The sequence below is a fragment of the Lutzomyia longipalpis genome, chromosome 2 (genome assembly GCF_024334085.1).
Source record: "Lutzomyia longipalpis isolate SR_M1_2022 chromosome 2, ASM2433408v1".
NCBI lineage: Eukaryota > Metazoa > Arthropoda > Insecta > Diptera > Psychodidae > Lutzomyia > Lutzomyia longipalpis.
This window is the reverse complement of record NC_074708.1, coordinates 22021093-22044539: the sequence shown is the minus strand read 5'-3', so window position 1 is coordinate 22044539 and position 23447 is coordinate 22021093. Positions and strand designations below refer to the sequence as shown.

General features: G+C 33.4%; 2 protein-coding genes across 11 annotated transcripts; both read right to left on the bottom strand.

Annotated features, from left to right (window-relative positions):
• Positions 1-1173: 1173 nt before the first annotated feature.
• LOC129789545 (uncharacterized) lies at positions 1174-17971 on the bottom strand. 2 transcript variants are annotated; one of them, XM_055826405.1, is made up of 4 exons: positions 17764-17971; positions 17619-17694; positions 3102-3310; positions 1174-3003 (listed from the first exon to the last, which is right to left on the bottom strand). In XM_055826405.1, the coding sequence occupies exons 3-4, from the start codon at positions 3295-3297 to the stop codon at positions 2702-2704; spliced, it is 498 nt and encodes a 165-aa protein (XP_055682380.1). In that variant the 5' UTR covers positions 3298-3310; positions 17619-17694; positions 17764-17971; the 3' UTR covers positions 1174-2701. The 2 variants fall into 2 exon arrangements, with proteins under 2 accessions (XP_055682380.1, XP_055682382.1); XM_055826407.1 differs by lacking the exons at positions 17619-17694; positions 17764-17971 and adding an exon at positions 6506-7115.
• A 705-nt stretch (positions 17972-18676) lies between these two features.
• LOC129789543 (sodium/potassium-transporting ATPase subunit beta-2-like) lies at positions 18677-23431 on the bottom strand. 9 transcript variants are annotated; one of them, XM_055826399.1, is made up of 6 exons: positions 22980-23285; positions 22808-22888; positions 22236-22442; positions 19984-20241; positions 19446-19898; positions 18677-19382 (listed from the first exon to the last, which is right to left on the bottom strand). In XM_055826399.1, the coding sequence occupies exons 3-6, from the start codon at positions 22378-22380 to the stop codon at positions 19276-19278; spliced, it is 963 nt and encodes a 320-aa protein (XP_055682374.1). In that variant the 5' UTR covers positions 22381-22442; positions 22808-22888; positions 22980-23285; the 3' UTR covers positions 18677-19275. The 9 variants fall into 9 exon arrangements, with proteins under 9 accessions (XP_055682374.1, XP_055682369.1, XP_055682372.1 ...); XM_055826394.1 differs by having other exon boundaries at positions 22621-22888; positions 22980-23244; XM_055826397.1 differs by having other exon boundaries at positions 23096-23181.
• Between the last annotated feature and the right edge of the window lie 16 nt (positions 23432-23447).

Here is a 23447-nt window from a genome sequence, read left to right as displayed (position 1 = left end):
CGGCTTTTTGTTTTACCAAAACACTTTTTGGCATTTTTTGTCCTGAAGGAATGGTTTTAGAAATTTCTGATGTTTTAGAAAGTTGTAGAGTTTTGCAAAACCTTTAATTTGATACTAAGATGAGCAAAATCGGTCAAGCATGGCAGAAGATATGGCTCTTAGAACTTTTCAAATTCAAGAATTTTTCAAATGGCCATATCTTCTAAACGGCGAAATAGATTTTCTTCATTTTTGGACTGGTGAAAGATATTGAGACAGGCTACAACATATCAAAATTTAAAAGATTTGCCTAATGGGGATTCGGAGATATTGCCCCTTAAAGTTAGACAATTTTTGTTTTTGATTTTAGCGCCTCTTGCGGATGCTTTTGGAACTTGGAATGTTCTAAACAGTTGTAGGGCTTCTTAATACCTTTCATTTGATACCAAGATGGTCAAAATCGGTCAAGCCGTTCTTGAGTTATATCGAAAAAACACTTTTTGCTTTAGGCCGCCATATTTGCTTAACCGCTTGACCGATTTTCAAGTATGAATTATCGATGAAAACGTCTCACTGAGCTCTACAACATACTTACATTTCAGACCTCTAGAGCTATAAGGGAAGTGATTAATGGTGTTTCAAAATGGCGGACGGCGGCCATCTTGGATTTTGAAAATGCGAAAAAATGAAATTTTACAGCCACATTTCTATAGAAAACTTCAAACCCGAAGTCTCTATCTTATACCGTTCTCGAGTTAAAAGGCAAAGTTTGGACCACCCGGCAAGCCGGCCGGATCAAAAATTTTCTACCACCATTTTCGTAATGTGGGATGTCTAAAACGTGCTCATACCAAGTTTGAGCCCGATCTGAAGGGGTCGATCAGGGGGTAACCGACTATGCCCATAATGTACCGCGAGACTGCACCGCGAGTGGCAAGAGTGGCAATGAAAAAGTGGCATGAAGTGCACCGTGAGTGGCAAGAGTCGGATACCCCCTGGGGTCGATTTTTCCGACGATTACAATACTTGGTGTTGGCCACGAAGTGGAACACCTGGAACACCAACTAATTCCGCGACAACGACAAAATAAGTTTCGCAGAAAAAAGTATTTTCCGCGGGAAATTCACGATTTGAAAAAAAAATTCTCTCTGGGATCAATCACGTGGACATTATTTGAGATTAAAACTCACAGAATGTTTGTAATTAATTATATTATCTCAATTTATTGATTAAAAGTATGACATAACACATGGAGTATTTTTATTAGCCCAAAAATTACACGGATGTTGTGACATCGTTGGAGCAATTTTTTGAATTCTATATAACATTGTAATTTTGATAATCTATCTAAAAAAAAATTCTGGGGTTTATCAATTTACTTGGTGGCCATATAAATAGTCGCCTGATTAAAATATTTCTGTAGCAGTACATAAATGGTTTTTAGTGTAAGTTTATCATGTCATATTTTGGGACTATCAGTTGAATTTTATTAATTAATTAGGCACTAAAATGTGAGCTATTCGCTGGTAAATTTTTCGAGGTGTGTGTAGAATTTTCGAGTGTTTGACATTGAAATGAGAAAACAGTCAAAAAAATTTGTTTGAATTTTGTTTTAAAGTTATCTGTAAAATTGTAGATAGAGAAGAACGGGTTAAATTTATATACAAAATGTTGATTAGAAAATGTGAAAAAAGACTTTCTCAGCATAAAATCTTTGAAAAATAAATAATTCTATTCACCCTGCTAATTTTTTATTATGATACAGAGAATATGATTTTTCTCGAAAACTTCGGTACCACACCTCCTCTCACTGCGTCACCATCACAATTTATATCACCAAATGTCTGGATTTTTATTCGTTTTTTTTGTAATTTATTTATTTTTTTGTAATTTTTTTGTAATTAATTTGTTTTTAATATTTTTTCTCAATAATATACGATAGTAAATATCACAATATAAAAAGTCCTCTTTTACAGTGTCGCATGATTTGAGGAAGTGTACATTATATAATATCACAAGTTGAATTATTTTGACCTGCAAAATAATTCACATTCCCTGCAGAGACTAAACTATTTCTTGAGAGTCCTTCAATAAAATTAATAGAATTATCACAAATCACGAACTTAATATAATAACAAACATTATATAAGCTTGGAGTGTGCACATAAACAACCAGATTATCCATAGTTTAATTGGCTTTTTCAATATAAGAAATTCAAGGAAGATAATTCGTACTATTTTTTCAACTTATTTCATATTGAAAGCAAATTGTTCATTTTAATAAAATTTTAAAATTTAAAATCTTTTTTTTTTAATTCTTTGTGTGAAAAGTGAGTAAAATAGAAAAGATTTACAATAAAATTGGAATATACATATACATATTACATACATATCTCATGTATATATCACCCAATGCATTTTAATCTACAATATGTTTGTAGTTCCTTTCCGCATGGATATTCTGGGGAGTTTCGTTATCATTCGAAACACACGTTATAAATTCACCAAGCAGATAAATCCTAAAGTGCAATGCAAACGCGAGTAAATCAACTACATAATCCCTCTGGGGCGGAGGGAAAATCTCAAGAAATAGCATAGCAAAGATCTCTGTATGTGGTGGCATTTTCCATTTCATCCGGAAATTTAACGTCTCTTCGTTTAGGAATTTGAAAATATTTTAGCTCCTCCCTCGTCCTAACACTATGGGAATTAAATAAATAAATTAATGGAAACGGATGTCCTGTGTTCTGTACTGCGGTGGTATCATTCCTCTCAGATTGAATTCTGGCGCTACAGTGCCAATTTCCGGTGTGGACGACACCTTCAGGTGCACGAAGGGATCATGGAAGACCTTTTTCTGCTCCTCCGGCGGATGCTCTTCGTTTGACACGTACACACTCGAGTCATCCGACACTGCCACCGAATCATCCTTATTCATGCAGTATAGTCTCTTAAGTTGCGAATCTGTACAACTATTCCGGCAGCATTCGTCCACAATGCCCCGTCGTACTCTAGTCTGTGGCTCTAATGAGGGTGAATGGAAAGTGGGAAATGTGAGAATTTTCATTGAGAAACCCCTCCTTGAGTTACAAGAGCTCGAAAAATTATGTGCTCATAATTACCATTATCGGTCCAGTAGAGCTCATTGTACTCCCCATTGCAGGCAATGGCTATCCGATCGGCCAATAGTGACCCACACGATTTACGTGCTCTGCCCTCAGATTTCGGGACCATGATTGTGAAGAACATTAAGAAAACAATGCTGGAGAACTTAAACATCTTTATGATTGTCTGGCACTTGAACACCATAATTCTCATAAGCTCTCTGCGTCTGAAAAAAATATAAGAGTGACATCGCAAATTTTATTGAGAGGGTCAAAAAGAAAGTTCTTGTTTAGTTCTAAGCTAAGAGAGTCTTTAAACAAAAAGTTAAAAGAGGGGAATTATTTTAATTATTTCGTTGAAATTATACAAAATATTTAAGATGTTTAAGTATAGTGAATACAAAACATCAGTGGAGACGCCTGGTTATAGCGTGAGCTTACTTCCAATTAAATATCAGAATAATAATAAAAAAAACAATGGAGACGCTTGGTTGTACCAATCGATATTATTTGAAAGCTTTGAAAGGCAAAGATTTAATTCTACTAAAGTATTGGGGAGAAAAATTTAATTGGATTTCTTAAAATCAAAAGCTTTGTGACTCCGTCGGTTGTAAGAATTTGTATTTATTGAGCATTGCAATTACCAGACGCCTCCATTATTATTATTGAAAAATAATGGCTACGTTTCCTTAACTTTCTACATAAAATTGTAATTAAAACCAGCTATGTATAGGCTGAAGCATAAATCAGAAAAAAATAAAATGAGAAAAAATCAAAAAAATAATAGGAAGACTTTTAATTAATTTTTTGAGAATCTTAGATTTTTCCTTTGGCTGAAAATTCAGCAATACCACCATAAATTTAAGTTGAATTTGAGTTAGACTTTGAGCTCATTTTACATAATTTACTTATTAATTTAAATTAATAATTATTTTAACTATATATAAAATGTACGTAATTAAATTAATTAAAAATGTCTAGGAACTTTAGTTTAGGAAGTAGATTTATGATAGATTTTCCATAAAATGTAAAAAAAGAATAGTTCTAGAGCTTTTTAACCAGCTAGTTTATTAACCACTTTCGTAGTCTCAATTATTTGTCCAATTTTGTTTATTAGGACTTATGACTTAATCATCACACGAAAAAAAGACTTTAACTGAATTGCGCTAAAACTTTTCAAACAACTGGGTGGGCAGTAAAGCATAAAGAGGAGTTGAGGCTTTTATAAGAAGAATCTCATTTTAAATATAGCACTTGTGGGAGATAAAGTCTCTCGTGGCGTTTATATAAAAGTAATTGTAATTGAAAAGACGATAAGACTTCGATCAAAGTTTAAATTTGCAATAAAGTCATCTCGGTCTATTTCAGTGACTTGAGGCTAATCCGTTTTTGCGCTATAATACACATCTCCAAGCCAGACTCCACACAGAAATGATGGCGGAGAAGTGCAATTTCAACTGGGAGATTACACCCAAGTCACTTTTCCCACGACATGGCATCGTGGCGATATCAACATTTTGCACCAGATAGATCCATTATTGAGTGATTGCAGCAACAACCTACCCTTCGTGATCGATTGCATTTTATACAAACAAAAAATTAATCAAACTTTTTTAATTGGTGCATTTTTATTAATACACTTTCACGACATCCAATTTACTTTTTTTCTTGTGTGATAAATAGAACATTATTTTCAACTTTGTATTAATTTCATGATGAATCTATGTGACGTTATGAATGCAAATTGCTATAGTGGGAAAAAATCGTGCATGATGGTGTTTTTTAGTGAATGAAAGAGGGGAAAGTGGTTGTTTACTTGAAAACAAATTTATTAGAGCATTCACATTAGTTTGTCTCTATGTAATGGCTGTGTTATACATATGAGATAACAATGGGAAATACTGTTTTTGTTTAAGAAAAATCTCACTTATGGAACGCTTGAGTTGAATCCCGATATAGCCGCAAATCATATTTTTATGCCGCCTTACATTGTTAATGTATAAAGATATCTCTGTCAAAATGGATTGATTTCAACATTCTCCTGCCACGTAATCATACCATTATATATTCTTTTTTTTTTTGCAAAAAAGTACCTAATCTCTGAATAATTTGCCTCTGGGGGGTTTGCTTAATCAATTCTTCTTAATAGCTCAATTTTTTAAAGCTCTCACTTGATGAGTTTTTATGTTATTTGTATAACAAAGTCCATTGAATTTTTTGTTCAGAACACTTCTCAAACTTAAAAGAAATCTTTATTTTTTGAAAAATTCTGTAGGGTCCTTTTTCCGTTTAAAATTTGAACAGAAGAAAAAGTTCATTTACACCGGTTATTTTCAGCCATAATTGAGAGAAGTAAGAGAGCATTCTCATGAAAACTTTAGCTTTGCATCTCCATCATTTTCAAATTTTGTCTGATGAATAGGATAAACCTTCTCAAAATTTTCTGTAATTAATTATACATCTTCAAAACTTTTAATGGAAGCTAAATACATAAAGGAGAAAAATGATTTTTCGTCTAACAAAATGGGATCTTTTTTTATAAATCTTTCATTCAATATTTTACGGGAAACAAAATCTCATACAAACATTTTTAATGCCCCCAATTGTATAGAATAAAGCAATCTTTAAGGCACAACAGTAAAAGATAGGGGGGGTTGTTAATCATCTTTTAGGTAAGTTTTATAATTTTTCCTCCTTATGCCCCTTCTGATGGTTTCTGAATAATAAATGTATTTTCCCGAAATGTTATTAAATCCTCACATAAGGTTTGCATTGGTTCAGAAAATAAAAGATTTTTCCATGAAAACTTTCTGATTTGAGTGGAAAATTCGCGGGCAACCGTATGTAATTAGTGGCATGGTTTGAATATTTTAGTAAATGCCTGATTTTCGGTACAGTTAAATATTCCTCAATATTTGTTTTCAAACAGTTTTATGCATTGAGCTGATATTTCGGTGAGTAATGTGTGCTAAATATTATTCAACGGCAAATTCCGCTAAATATTTACCTTTATGCAAAGAGCGCGTTCCAAAAGTTGTTCACTTTTGGTTAACCCTTTAAGGATGATAGTAGTTTTGGTTGTAAGGGATCGAATGGGAAATTATATATAATTTTTTTTTCTGATTTGAATTGTCAGTTGTGAAGATTATGAAAAATCAGAATTTAAAAAATCTCAAAAATACATTTTAGCTAAATTTAAATTACTGCACACTGGCTTAATAATTCAATTTACGTAGTAATTTTACAGTAAATTTTTATTTTAAAACTATTTTTCATTCATGTTTGTGTTTCAAATAGAAATAATAAAGGTTTGATTTTAATTAATTTCAATAGAGACAGAATCAATCAGTTGCAAAGGGTTACGTTTGTAAATCCATATAGGAATGAAATTAAATCATACAGTCCGTGGTTCTCAACATTACCTTTTGGCTATCAGCAGTATTTCTGGATGATGGGCAATAATATAATTCTGGACCACACACTCAACACAGTTTGTGGGATTTTTAGATAAATTTGCAATTCCGCTAATGATGAACACTCCAATGCGAGGAAAATTTCTCGAATGTATATAAAGTTTTTCAGTTGATGTGCAGACAATGTGCCGGCGGAAATTGGTAAACAACTGCTTGGAGGATTTCACACCACTCTTTCACTCAACACACTGTTGGAAACATTTAAGAGATATACTAATTTGATTTAATATCCGAAAAATGGTAGAGAATCCACTTTTAAGCAATCTACAAGCAGTGGGTGATGGGAGTCTCTTTTATTTGTACACGCTCGGGAGGTTTTCACGTTGCAAATTACAATCGCGAAATAATTCAGCACTCCGCACCACAAATTGCCCAACGTAGAGACGGCGCGAAAGGTTTGGCGCGAAAAATGGGAGCGGGAACTGGTGGATGGGTTATTTCTTTTTTTTTTGATTGGGGCACTAGTAATCTCCACTGGTTGTTCCACAATTGAGGGCCGGGAGCTTTCTGACCATCGCTGCGTTCCTACTGGACGAGTGTGGCACGCGATATTGGGCCAGCTAGACAGAGGGAGACTCTTAAATAGACATTTCTGCTGATAAGGGGATTTTTAATACTGGGACAGACATGTCTCCAGGCATTGGGGTAGGGAGCCGAGGCTCCATGTGTAATGAATAAGTGTGCCCACATTTGACTTGGTATGCGAGAATGTTTCTGTCTCTTCCACCAAACGACGAATTGCTGATAAATTCCTGGTGGGAATAAATCACGATGTTTTTGCATTGAATCGGCGTGTTTTTCTCGCATATTTCACCTTTACCCATTCTACTGCTTGCATACACCAATCCTTATTGCGCCCACCCTATTTTGGATTGCCCCTACAATATTAACAGTTCACACCTCTATCCCCAATAGGGGGGGGGGGGGAGCAACGCTGCTTGCATCACAGATCACACGCCACGAAAGAAAATAGCAGAAATACATACAAATTCTGTTGACCAGACAAACAGTACCAAAATCCATAAAATATTCATACACAAGTTTCGGAGCCCCCATAATGAATCACCCCCCTGTATTCGATGGATGAGAATGGTATCATATTGGGGTGTGGGGGTGTCGAGGAAGAGCAAATATTGTTTGGTCACTACACAGTACTATCTGCCTGAGCTTCAATCTAATCGCAGCTATATTGTCATTCAAAATATTTAAAAATCCAGAGATCAATTTTATAAATATCCTAAGAACAGAGATTCCTTGCCCAGTTTCATCTGGATTTTGCATTGGAATGCCTATTTTTGTAACAGCTCCCGCGTCTCTCTTCCTTATCACTAAGGAGGATCATTACTATCTGCAGTTATATACATGCGCAGCGCATGTATATTTTAAATTCACATCTCTAAGCAATTAAGAATGAAGTTCAAAGTTTAGCTTCCCACTCTTAATAGGTTTTTTTTGCTCAAACTGATAGCAATTTGCATTTCTTAACCATTTTAAATATTAAAAGGGTGCTCTGAAATCTCTTAGGAATTCTTAATTAATAATATGAATTCACAAGAATGTAAATTAATTACATTATTACATCATTTCTTAACTCAAATGTTTCTTATAAAATTTATTTAGTATGTTTCTTTATTTTTTATAAAAATCCAATAGATTAGATAGAAAGGGGAAGAGTTTGTGAAATTAATTTGAAGAATAATGCTTGAAAATTTACTTTTCCGTAATTCGGAATACAATATTCATGATAAGGAATCAACTTGGGAATCAAGAATTTCGGGGAATATTTGGGTTAAGATACCTTGAAGCTTATTGGGTGAATCATTCTTAAAATTTATTCAATTATATTGTCATTTCCTTTTAAGAAAGAAAAATGTACAGAGTCGTTTTCATTGGAAAAAATTGTTTTTGAATTCTGCGTAATATTATAAGGAAACTTTAGAAATTAACCTGGCATCTCCACTTTAATATTATATTATTTTATACAATTTGATACATTTTCCCTACATTTCTCAAGGTGCAACAATAAAGTGCAAGTGATATTACTTCTTAAAATTGACTTAAGAAACGTTCAGTCAGAAAATTCCTCTAGTTTTAATAATTGAACTATGTATCCTTAAAGAAAAAAATCACTGTGACTAAAAACATCGCTTAGGTAATGTATTAAAATAATTAAGGTGATATTTTGAACATTTTGATGTAGGAAAGTTAAAACGCATCACAATATTTCCCCAGTAAATGAATACAATATAAGAACCCATTTATGAAGCTGTCAATTGAGGGTGATTGCGAGTGGGTGTCTGTACATTTAATTAAACATTGACAAAATTACATTAATGCTGACATATCAAAATGCGGCGCATACATAACAATATCTAGTAGTTGCAATGAAGTTTTTGTATATATAACCATTATTTCAATTTAGCTCTTCCTAAAACACTGTTTAACCAACATTTTGTCTATATGCTGCGAGAGAAGATAGATCTGAACAGCAGGAAATGTGCCAACGGGTTTCCATGCTATACATTCACATATATCCAACATATATATAATGATTTTGCTTTTATGTAGTAAAGTGAATTGTATTCCGTACACAGCATTCTCGACAATTTTACATCCCCAAGCCTGTTCACCAACTTCCCTCGCACTTGCCATTCCCCCTGGCTTTTGCCAAATTTCCTGAGCCGCATTATTTATATGCACACCAGGGTGGAGAATGTTGTTGCCAGTTTTGAAAATACAGATAATTATTGTCATGATTTGCAAATTAAAGTATTTTCACATTTTCTCCAGAAAGGAGCTATACGTATGTATATGGTGATGTACTGATTGCGAGTCTGTGGGGCTCCTCATTCGTGAAACATGATCCTTGGTAACCTTAGTAAGGAATATGTCTAAAAGTACATGCTTCACGCCTGTTGTGTGCCTCCTAACACGCTTACGCCAGATGATTCTTTCGCACAAACTCGAACTTTGACTCCCTCCCTCGCAATTCTATCCCATGCGCACACACATACAAATCTCAAGAGAGGTGGGATAAATTAAGCAAATTGAGTTATACATATTATCATATGCTTGCTATATATTCGCTTTCTGTGAACGATATGTACAATTATCTTAATGTGTAAATTAATTAGATTCTTGACATTTCATTATAGTCTCGCGTCCCTATCGATTAACTTTCAGTAGCAGATTAAAGCTGAAAGTAGTTTCTTGCGTCATCATCAAAGTATCATATATAGCATTTGACTCTTCTCAACTTTTCAAATGCAATTCCGATTTAATTGACAGGAAATTAAAGGAGGTAGATATTACAAGTGTCCCTACCAGACTATTTAGCTTTAAAAGTTATATGTGAGGATTTACGAGGTAAAATTTTAGTCTACTTAGTCCCAAAGGCTTGGTTAGTGAGTTGATCTTTAGATTAAATTAGATTATTTCTTTATTCATCTGCGATGGAAAGCTCTCAACTGCGGCACAACCTGCTGTACTTTTCGCATTTTTATTTAATTAGTCTTTAAAAATTCATCAAAACCTACGTAACGTATGTATGTTTAAAGTTATTTTCAATATTAAACATATTATACACGATATATAATGAAGAACACTTCAAAAGAGAACAATTTAGAATAATTGAAGTTATTAAATGATTAAAGCGGAGTCAAGAACTGTGTGGTAATTTTACTATGAAATGATGAAAAAATCATTATTTGTGAATCACAATACTTATGTGTTTTTTTTTTCATTTTATTTTGAAGCTTTATTCAAATATTTTAGTGTGCTTTTCCTTTAAAAAAAATATGTTTAAAACATATCATTGTTTTATCAAAAAAAAAACTTTTTCAGTTGAGAGAGAGAGGGAGAGAGTTTCTCTCATTTTTGAATTTTTTTTTCTCTGAAAATGAAAGATAAATTATCACCTCGAATTAAAAGTTTTTTTTTGTTGGAATAATGAAAGAAATTTTAAGAATGCATCCTTTCTATATACATAGCGTGGTGGAAAGTTCTCGCCTTTCTCTCTGTGCCATATAGCGCATCTTTCTCTTGAATTGCAGAAGTCATCGCTAAATAATTTTCCTAACATTTTTTTACGTCTCTTTGGAATAAATAGCAAAAACTGTGAAATCTCTGTGAATATTTCTGTTGTGATAACCTCGTGATGGTTCACTGAAAATCGCACGAAAATAATAAACAAATTCAATTGCTGAAGCTCTGATCAAATTCCTCCTACTATATTAGAAGATTTTTTCCTATTCAGCAATAGAATTCCGAATGTTGGCTCCTCTTCTCATTTAATTAATGTTTTTTTTTTAACTTTGCACACATAAAAACCAGTGCGATGAGTGAGAATTTTGTATGAAAGGCCAGTAACATTTTCTTTTATTCTGTACATACGTTACAGTATGTATCATACATATCATGTCTCTTTTAGGAAAAAATAAATATAAATGACATTCTGTACATGATAAAAGCTTCATCACATACTCACAATATATTTATAAATTTTGAGTTCAATAGCAGCCAAAAATGCGTTATGGTTGAAAAAATTTGCGTACGTTGAGGGAGGGAACGAAAAAAGAATGTTTGAGTGAATTCCATAAATTCTGTGTTGGAGTACATCCACATGAATGAATGCGTAGCTATCGGGATTTATAATGTAGGTATTATTTTGTGATAATTTCAATCACTTTGTACACAAATTCTCTATCTTTGTCTCTGCAAATATTTTCCAAAAAGTTCAAAGACTGTTAAATTTTCAACGACCTTTCATTTTATTTTTACCAATTTATACAACGAGAAGATGCTACTGAGGGTTGGTAGGGTGAGAGTAAAAGTTATGCTCGTATTCTGATTGTTCAGCATTTTCATACGCCACGGTACGCCAAAACGTATGTACATACCTATAATGCCTATAATATATAATTTCTTTGTCTCCACATATTTTCCCGTATGTTATTTTGCACACGAATACTATTGGCTTTAGAATTTCTTTAATTAACTAAAAAAGGAGGATTTTAGTTATGTTTGCAAAACTTTTCCGTGCTACTCAAATGCATACATATGTATATCCTTTTACCCCATCTTAACGATGTATCTAAGCTTAACCTTTGGAATGCGGAGGCCTTGGTAGTTACGTAGAATGCGAAGGTGGGGTCGTTGAACGACCCCAAAAAGAAGGCCAATTTTCTCCCAAACTATACAACCTGGAGTTGTCGGGTTAGTGCCTATAGATTCCTTATATAGTCCTCTTGCCCCTTGCATCACAAATTTTCCACCACAAAACACGTAGAAGAAGATATTAGGGAAAAACATTTTTCACTCATTTTTCACAATTTCTTCTTGAGAAATTTGCCACGAAGTTGACTGCAACTGCTATTTTTTTTCACTACTTCCCCACATTCCCCTCACTGCCCGCACCGTGATAAATGGCAATATTTCTCGAATATTCTTTATTGTTTTGCACATTTACATGCTTCTAATTATGTTTTATGTTGTTTATGCTCTAAGAAATTTTCCGCAGAATGACCGTTACACCAATTTTTGAATTCTCTTCTTCAACATTTTTCTTAATAACTTTTCTTGTGGTGATAGGATTGAGCTGAAATTTTTACACAACCTCCTCAGATAACCAAGGAACTTGTTTCCAAAAGATGGGAACGCTATCTTTTATATTTATTGAGTTATAGCACGAAATATAGCGCTGGGGTCGTTCAACGACCCCGCTCCGCATTCCAAGGGTTAAAAAAGGTTTAGAAAATCCTGAAAAGTTGCCAATTAGTTTGTGTTCCACTTCGTGGCCAACACCAAGTATTTTTCTTTCAGATAAACTAAATGAGATCTTATAAAAAATTTGAGGCCGTTAAAATTAACCTGCAGGCCGCCAAGACCTTGGAACTTCCTTAGAGCTCCAAGGTGGGGTCGTTGAACGACCCCAAGAAGGAAGTCAATTTTCTCATAAACTATACAACCGGGAACTGTCGGGTCACTACCTTTAGACTCCTTGTATAGTCCTCTTGCCTCCTGAACAACAAGTTTTCCACCACAAATGACTTAGAAGAAAATATTAGGGAAAAACTTTTTTTCACTCATTTTTCACAATTTCTTCGTGAGAAATTTGCCACGAAGTTGATCGCAACCATTAGTTTTTTTACTATTTCCCCACATTCCCCTCACTTCCCGCATCGTAATAAATGGCAATATTTCTAGAAAATTCTTTATTCTTTTCAACATTTATGTGCTTCTTACTATGTTTTATGCAATTTATGCTACTTATTCGCGATAATTTTGACACTGAGAAGGTAGGGTGAGAAATAAAAACATCCTCACTAGCACACGGTTCATGACGTGACTAACTTCATTCTAAGAAATTTCCCGCAACACGGCCGTTACACCAATTTTTGAATTCCCTTCTTTTACATATTCCTTAATAACTTTTCTTGTGGTGGTCGGATTGAGCTGAAATTTTTACACAACCTCCTCAGATAACCAAGGAACTTATTTCCAAAAGATTTTTTTATATTCATTAAGTTATAGCAAGAAATATAGGGCTGGGGTCGTTCAACGACCCCGCTTGGCGGCCTAGAGGTTAAACATGTTAGAAAGCTTAGAAAGACTACCGGGTTCTTGTTATTATAAACATTTTAGAGCTTTTCTTTTGAAAAGTTTCAATGAGGATTTTTTTTCTTTTTTCTTTTATATAGAAAAATTTATCTAATAATAGCCTTTCAATGACATTTGGGTGTTTTTTAGATCTCCATATAAAAAAATCATAAATCGGTATAATTAAGAAATCAATTTGAATGCAATTTTCCCCAATTTAACCATGTAAAAAAATTGGAATATCTACACTACGGTGCAAGTTCAATGGCTAATATTTAAATTCTCATTATCTACACTATATTAATTTTTAATTTTCTCTTCTGCTCATGTGTCAAAATATTGGCATGCTTTATGTAAATATGTAAATTCAATTGCGTTTTAATATATTCTATTATGCTGAAAAATTCAAACTTAATATTATCATAATCCAATTAGTCTGATATTTAATGTGTATTAAAATTATTATTATATTTGACTGTCACACTGTATTAATATTGATATAATGTAATATTATATAATTCATATTTTTGTGTTAAAAAATTGGCCATTATTGTATGGTGGAAGAGACTTGGGGTAGAAAAGTGTCATAGTCCGCATTGAAGTCATGGGAGTGATTTATTATGTGATTTTCAAATAGCATTTTATTGAATTTAATTGAACATTTTCGAGACAACATACAATTTTGAGGGAGGAAGGGCGGTGGTGGGTCTACCTCGACATACTTCATGAATAGTGAATTTTTATGCTTTTATGCACATATTTTATCCTCCGTGCTCATATAATCTATATCTGTCACTAATTAATTATGCTTTAATAGATTTTTGCTCATTGATTTTTAGTTGAAACGGCAGCTCATGCAAATATTGTATTGACTATTGGCAAGTATTTTCTAATTATAACGCATTTCGTACACTATATAGAGTTTAATCAGTATTATACATATTTCAGTTTATGCAATAATATGACACCATAATTATTTTCTAATAAATATTTTCTATTCAATAGCCGACAGTAATGAATGTTGATTTCAAATTATGAATAGCAATATGTTGGGGGTACATCATCTAAAATTTATTTCATAATTATCATGTAAATAAAACATTAAATAAAAAAAATAAAGAGGAAAGGTGCTTAAAATATGTGATGTATTTTTGGGTATAGGTATTATTTTAGGGTAAGATAAGCTTGTAGAATTTAGTGAGGCTTTAACTTTGTTCCTTTTCTGGTATTTTGACGATTAGAAGAAATACTTCCTTACTCATTTCCTCAAAACAAAAATGTTTAAAAAAAAATTCGAATAAAACCAAAAAAAATCATATAGGTAACGAAATATATATATAATAAAGTTCATAATAAAATTTGCTCATACATATACACAACACCACACCACGTAGGATATGAATATAAAGTTATAAAATTGTATTAATGATTTTGATGAGCTTCGCTTTATGTATATAAAATTTGGGGGTGAGAGTTAATGAAAATCCAGATATTGCTTATACACGTCTCACCATAAAGTTTTGACCCATAAGCAAGTTTGTAAAGCAATTTAATATGCCATCTAAACATGTTCGAAACAGAGGTATTTGTGTTGATGAAGTATCTCAAAAAGTTGACTCATTTTCCGAGGGGGGAATTGCAGATAAGAATCACAATGGCACCTCATGGCAATGTTGGGATGATTCCATGCAGGGATGGGCAATATAATGTATTCCATATCATTTCCCTTAATAATTACATTTGAATTTTTAATCGTGCTTCAACAAATGAAATAATTAAGTGTTTATATAATGTGACTTTTTTTTTGAAACATTTTGACAATTTTTTGTAGGATATTCTCGGCATTTTTGGTGCTATGCAGGAAAAGAATGTCAAGAGAAAATGATCATGACATTTTTTCCTGACATTTTTTTGTCATTCCCTCTCAATCCCACTAATGTATTTCTGTATCTTTCGTCTTTCTCTAACGCATGCTTCCGACATTTTCATCATTCTTTTCTGTGCACTCAACATGTTTTTCATTTCGTATTATTTTCTCAGTATTTGGGGATATTTTTCCATGAAAAAGTGAAAATGGGCTTTCCTGAAGTGTTCTCAGTGCCAAGAAAGCCGTGAAAAGTGGAAATTTATGGTCATTTAGCGGCCAAATATGTGAAAATGCGCGAAGTGAAAAATCAAAACATTCTTTCCCTGACCAATTTTTCTGTATTTTCACGACACAAATCACTTCCTGCAGGTTTTTTGGACTTTCCCACAGGTCATCTGCAACAAGGAAGGTCTGTGTGGGGGGCAGGAAAATGCTTCCTGGGTGGTGGAATCCCACCTGAACACGGAAAAACTGGTCCGGGAGTGAATGTTTTGCTGTAGAAACTGCACAGTTTTCACTTATTTGGCCGATAAATACCCACGATTTTCCACTTTTCACATTTTCACAGGCACTTAGAACACTTCCACAAGCCGCTTTTCACTTTTCCCGAGCTAAAATATCACAATTTACAGAGAAAATTGCAGAAAACTTACAAATACGTTGACTTCACAAGAGCTGGAAAAAGAATGACAGAAAAAAACATGTTCCTGCGACATTCTTTTTCAAGCTCTTGCGTAGTCAACACGTTTCTTATTTTTCGTCAATTTTCTCTGTGAATTGTGATATTTTATCTCGGGAAAAGTGAAAAGCGGCTTGTGGAAGTGTTCTTAGTGCCTGTGAAAGTGTGAAAAGTGGAAAATCGTGGGTATTTATCGGCCAAATAAGTGAAAACAGTGAAGTTCGACAGCAAAACATTCACTCCCGGACCAGTTTTTCGCGTTCAGGTGGGATTCCACCACCCAGGAAGCATTTCCCTGACCCCAGGCCGACCTTCCCTATGCAGATGACCTGTAGGAAGATACAAAAAGCCCGCAAGAAGTGATTTGTGTGGTCAAAATCTAGAAAAGAGTCCCGTAAAAATTGGTCAGGGAAAGAATGTTTTGATTTTTCACTTCGCGCATTTTCACATATTTGGCCGCTAAATGACCGTAAATTTCCATTTTCCACTGTTTTCCTGGCACTGTGGGCTCTTTAGCTAAGCATTTTCCACTTTTCTTTGGGGAAAATACCCCCAAATGTTGAGAAAATTCAAGGAAATAAAAACATGTTGTGCGCAAGAAAAAAAGCATGCCACGAAAAAAGATGTCGGAAACATGCGTGAGAAAAAGACGAAAGATAGGAAAATACATTAGTGGGAGTGAGATAGAATGACAAAAAATGTCAGGAAAAAATGTCATGATCATTTTTTCTTGACATTCTTTTCCTGCATAGCACCATTTGGCATTAAAACTGAGCGATAGTACCATTTGTGGTCGTTCGGAGGGTAGTGGAAAAGACGCGGCATTTTCCAACTATAAAAAGGATTTACTGGGGGTGAGCTTTTTCTTTCGCGTGGCTCCTTTTTTTCTCGTCTTCATCCTCATTTTGGAATCATGGCAAATTAGCGGGTGTGTGCTCATGGTGGGGTTGGGGAGGTATGAAAGTCAGTGAAATCAAGGATTATAACAATTTTGCAAAAGTTTCTCATTGCCATCGTCATCGTTTGCAGATAAGAGAGAGAGAGAACTTCCTGGTATTATGTTTTATAATAATCGGGTTGAAGTGAGTGTGTGTGGCGTTTTCCATAGACTATAGGAGAATGGGATTTTCCAGCAATTGTGGGGGGATGGTGGTGGCTATTATTCGGTTGAAAACTCAAATCCTATTATAATTATTGTATATGTATATGGGTGATATAGGCGTAAACATCCAAATAGAATAGGCAAACAAAATTTAATTATCGTCACTTTTGCCTTTGATAGCTAAATTAAATTAATTGTTCTGCCGCAGGAGTTACAAAAGAAGCTCCTCTCGTGATACCTACTACATGTACACATATACATACATATATCTATTAATCTATGTTGAATCACAAAATTAGTGGCAATTAAAATTTCGAGTGCTAATCAAGGGTGAACAAAGCTCTCGAATTTTACTTCTTTGAGCAATCAATGCGCTTTTCAAGGGAAAAGCTCATCGGCCAAATGAATTTTTAACACGGTGTGAAATTAACCCAAATAGTTTTTGTGGGAAAGTTGTTCCATGGGGAAAACCCGTGAGCGAACTAAAAGTTAAAGCTGTCTATATACTTAAATATTTCCACTCTCTCATTTTCAATTCGCAAAGTTGAGAAAGTTTCCTCCGTGGCGGGAAAAAAACGAGAATTCAACCCCAAACTAACAATTCCTCTTGCTCCTTTTCCTTCAATCACCTTTATCCTTTTTTCGGGTAGCGCATTGACACAAGTTCTCCAGTGAACTCCATGTGGTTGTGTGGGGGCGGGAAAAGGGAAACCACAAAAGCGATTTTCGTAAGATTAATTCAATAACGTGAAATTGGGTAAATTGAATCACCAGATCGGTCGTTGCATGGTTGTTCATGCATCAAAAGGATAATTACCTCGCTCCTCTCCCCGGGTCCGGACATCGTGCGAGTTCATCGGTTTGGAATTCCTCCTCGTTCTTCCACCTACATCCTGATCAATGTGAATTCGAACAAATTATTCACAGCTTTTCCTCTTTCATGTAATTAGATTTATACACACCAAAACGTTTTCTCTTTCCCCCTATCCTCGCTCCTCAGCTCTAATCCACACTTTGGCGAATTTCCTTTCATTCCCCCAACACCCCCCACGTGTTACTTTGTGAGCACACAAAGAGAAGAATTATGAATCTCTGGGAATTAAAATGTATTAAGTTAGAGCGCTATATTTGGGTGTGGGGTGAGTAGAATAAATGGGAATGAAAGTTCACAGGAAAAATGCAAACTTCCTGATGAGATGTCTTTGAGGAGAGCTTTTTCTGAAAATCAGTTGAATTAATTGAACATCATTAAATTTTTTTTTACACAGGACATCTAGGAAATTTAAAGGGGCGTCTTTTGTGTCCTTCGTGATAAAGAAATCATTAAAGCATGAAGCACTGAGTTTATACTTTTTTAAAGGAACTCTACCACAGCTTTATGCCGATTGAAGAAATAGTAATGAAATAAATAGTGAAATGAAATAAATAGTGAAATGAAATAAATAGTATGAAATTAATTTTTTAAACATTGCTATGTGAAATGAGTTATGAAATTGTTTGAATAAAATAATCTCTTCTTACTTTATTCTTACTCATCAATTCAATTCTGCCCTCTTCACTAAAAAATACTAAACTACTTACACGTGATTGATACATCTTAATCCAGCACTTACCTATACTACACTTCTGTAAGTTACGAAATATCTCAGTGAAGTTTCTACTTAATTAAAGCTCTCAATTGACTCAATAAAAAAAAATAGTTATGTAATTAAGTAGATACCATCCTTATGTATGTATTATACATATTTTGCAATAAATATTACTCAATGATTAGAACGAAAAATTCAATCAATTGGTCTTTCAGTGGCTAGATTATAATAGTTAGATTAATTTAAAAAAAAACATATAAAAATCAATGTGAGAAAAAGGCATATGTGTCTTTTTTATTCTAAGTATTTATTTATTTAAGCACTTTAAAATTTATACCAATAGAATAGAATTAATTTTTTATTCAATTTCACTTGAATTATATAAAGCAAAATGTTCGATTTTTCATCTAGTGTGATACATTTCATATTCTCATAAATAATATTGCATAACTTATTACAACATAAAAATTTTTTACAGCCATATAGTATATCTACACAAAAGCTGTTCTTTACAAGTTTTCCATTAGACATTTTTCTCATCTCTGTACAATATTAAAAAAATAGGATCAAACATTAATAAGGAAGAATAAAATCACTAAATTTTTAAAAAGTCAGTGATTCGATGGAAGAAGACGAGAAATATTATGATAATTCATTTTAAATTAATTTTCTTTTTGTTTTATTTAACAGTGATTTATCTATCATTTAATAACCTCCCATTCTACATTGTCTCAATTTAATTTCTATCCAATTTTTATTTTTTAGTTTCACAAAAAAAATTCCTTCCATTTAGGATGATGTGAGAGCAATTTAGAAGGTATTAAATGTCAAGGTTTTTTTTTGTTTGATCCTAAAATGAACATTGAATCCCCTCTCTCTGGTATATTAATCTATCATTAACTCTAGATGCACAGATCCAGAACGATCTCGTCCACCTTGATACTGAATATTCTTGGCCCATGCGCGACATTCAATATTGATCAAGCGATTGACTGCAATGAAAATGTATTAATTGTAGTTCAAAAGTTTAGTTTAGTTTTATTTTAAATACTCACGTGCAGGTCTTTCCAGATGTACTGCAATTATTGGACTCAAGTATCCAGGAATGTTGGTGAAAGGATAGTAATATGAAGCCATACCATGTGAGGGGATGTACTTAATTGGCCCAATTGCCTCGCGGTCGGACGGATGTTCTCCGCGGCAAGAGATCCATACTTGCTTCCGCTTGCTCGCATCCAGCTGTGCAATGTGACTCTTCAATTCTTCAGGCATATCATCTGGTAAATCGTTAACGTCATCATAAAAATCAGGAACCCAATTAAAAATTCGATTGAGTTTCACAAAAATGCACGGGGATGATTTTGAATATCCATAATCATTTTCGGCGTTGCAGTGTTCCCATTTTGATACTTCCACAGCACATACGCGTCCTGGCTTTGGTGGAGAGTCAAAATCGCACATTTCTTGGTTCTTTCCTCCGCCGGGGAGCAAAGATTTATTCTGGTAGGCTGTAAAAGAAAGAATAATTTTAAGTATTGTCCATTTTTGACACTATTAAAATTACAAAAAAAAAAAATAGAAAAAACTACATACGAGCTAAGTAATCATCAAGCAGTTTAGTCCATGGACGAATGCTATCTGGGTCAGATGCTTTAAACCAAATTAGAGATCCTTGAGCTGTATCTTCGGAAATGGGACGAAAACCAACACCGGGATTGGTACCGATGAGTGATCTTTCCATTTGCCACTTTGGGTATTCCTTAGTAATTGTATAGAAAAGACCTTGTAGGCAAATGGCAAACAAAGCAGCTAATACTGTGTAGAAGATGGCATAGAAGATAAGAAGTTTTCCTAGAAGGGAAATAAATAAATTATTTTAAATAAATATTTGTTTTAATTATCTATTATGGCATTTTGTAAGATAAACTTCGAAAAAATCACAGCTATGTCTAAAGAATTTGCTTAAAAACAGTATATATTGTATCATGAGATCGTCTGGTGGTTTTTCTTTACATTGCAAATTAACTTCTCAGCACGCAATTATTACCACCTTTATGCCTTTGACGTTGTCTGACAACTTTACTATCTAGTTTTATTTGGAATCTCTGGACCAGATCTCGCTAAACTACGTGAATTGTTTATTCTATGTCGTATTACATTTAAAACCAAAAAAATTTCAAGAGAATTCTATTAAAATTGAAGTTTTTTCTTACAAATACATATAGGTGTTATTGAGTAATTATACACGGTATTTTGTCCCTGGGAATGATATAATAGACAAAGTAAATACTGCATTTTATTTTCAATGTTAAAGTTAGATTTAAACAACAATTTTTAGGTATTACAATTTAGAAATGGAATTTCTTTTTTTTATCAAGAAATTATAATATCTCCTGTTTCTTAAGAATAAAATTATTGTACCAGTAAATTTCCATTCATTCTGTATATAACATTTTTCTTCTTTTAAATGTATCTTCCCGTTTCTAAAGCTATATAGAAACAAACACATATTCGTGGTTCTTAGCACAACTTGCTCTTTTCTTTTTAGCAAAAAGTGTTTAAATTTCGATTAATGTATTCTTTGAAAAATAATCAAATGTTTTAATTTTGATGACGAAAAGATTTAAGAAAAAAAACGGCCATCGGCCAATGTTCTCAGAATTGCCTAAGGAGTATTTTTGTGCAAATTTTTATGGCTCTAGCTTAAAAAATGACAAAGTTGTGCTAAGAACTCCGACTATAAGTATTAATCCATTCATTGAATATCAAATAAGCGCCAAATGAGCGCGGTGTTTCAGACGCGTATTTTTTATTTTCCTTCGTGTGGTACAAAAAAGTGATCGTGAAAGAGCCAGCGTAAACTGCATAAAGCGGTTTAGGCAGGTAAAATCCCAAAACAGTCATCACGAACACACTTTATAGGTAGGTATACATTTAACACGAAGAAAAAGCATGAATATTCAAGAACAATACGTCACACGAATAAATAAACGTATTTAAATAATGTTTATATACTTCAAGTTCGATTTTGGTGTGAAGATTCATGAAAAAAATACGAAAAATATATTCCATTGAGCAATTACGGGTACAACCACGTGGTGAACCTTTATTTTATTAATCTTTTCCACACACGATGGTATCTATTTTATGGGGGAAACTAAGAAAATTCAATTGGAAGGTCTTTCGAAAAGTTTCTTCATATCATTCCATAAGACTTTAGGTAAATATTGAAAGATACTCATGGGTTTCATGGAATTTTTCTTTTCTCAACTGTCTGTGTAAAATAAAATTGACTCGGTCGTCTTCCAAGTCTTTATGCCAAGTAAGATTTACAGACAATCTCCACAATAGAAATTGTTACAAATATTTTGACTTCTTCATATTAATTTTGCATTGAGAATTTACATTAAAAATGTAAATTCTTCATAATTGTTCACTTCCATAGTGCTTTAAGAGAAGATAAAAGTGGTGCAATGTTATCGCGATCTTAGCTGGATTAAATTCTAAAACACGCAAAACATAATCGCGGCTTTTATCAGCAATTGTGGTATAAAACGTTTTTTTTATATGAAGTTTTGAAGTTTATACGATAAGTGGTGATGCAAGCAACGATATGTAGCAATAGATTTTTTTCTTCCGATAATAAAGATATTTCTTAATTTCTTTTCTTGTAAAATTTTATTGTGTGTGAGTGTTATCGGAAAATTTCAGTGGATATTTTTAAAAATATTCCTATTGGCACATGTTCAAATTCACCCATTTCGCTCTTTTATGACTAATACAATTTCAATAAAATTTAATAAAAGTAAATTTTATATGAATTAAAAAAGGATTTAAACACTTACCCCAATCCTTTGGTGTTCGTGACATAATGGTCCCATTTTCACTGTTGTAAAGAAATTTACCCAGAGAGAATTTGTCTTGTGGTTTCATGTAGGGAAACTCATAAGTCACTTGACTCATACCACTCTTGTCCTTTGAATTAGCCATGATTCTAATTTTCTTATTAAATTATCACCGAAAGAATTAAAAATATTAAACCACTAAAGTTTCTTTAAAAAAATATCTGTTGATTTTTATTGCTCTTCTTTTCTTTCAACAAAACACTCTTGAAAGTTTCAAATCACTCTGATTGAATTTTAAAAGCTTCACACTGTGCTTTTGGCAATTCAAAAAAACCACTTTGAGAGAAAAAAAAGCTATTCTTAGTAACAAATGTATTTTTTATACTTTCTATGATTTAACAATATTTCACGTTAAACTACGCTTAAGGTGACTGAGGAAAAGTGTATCACTGGAAAATATAAAATTTTTCTTTGAGAAAAAATTATGAATCGGTGATCATGTTGGGGAAATTTTCCAGATCAAAAACGAAAAGAAGATAAGAAAAATCAACCAGACTGGTTTGCAACTTTACAACTGGTTCACTCAGGGTTCGGAAAGCGACTGAATCACATTAATGTGTGTAGCATTAAAAATGTGAGGCTCCGATTAAAACCTAAAAATATATGACACTATTGCATTTTATACACACAGTACTCCACTACTTTAACACCCATGAGAGCATTATATAAAATGATCTTTTTCACTCTGTTTTATCTGGCAGGCAGACGCTTTTTTTGTATCTCGCGTTGAACTGCTTTTGTGTGCTAAAGATTTTGGCTGAAAGACAACTCAAACATCTTATTTTTGTCGATATACTAACACACGATGGCACGCAAAATGTTTGACTAAAAGGTAAATTTCGTTCACGAACACAACTTTGGCGACGTGTGTTGAGTTGCCGTATCAGAACTAAAAAGACGTCAAGAAATGAGTAAGAAAAATGCGTCAAACTCTTAGGATTTTCATTGGTTTGCGTTTCTCTCTTGTTTTTTCTTTCTTGATATCACACACACTCACACACTTTAATATGATTTCACTCTGGTATCATTTTACCACTTTTATCAGTAAAACTGATACCACAGGGAACTGGCTCCATCGGCTTCATAACATTTTCTGCTCTCATTTTTAACCACATGTTTTGCATGAAGAAAAAAAATTGCTATCGATACCAC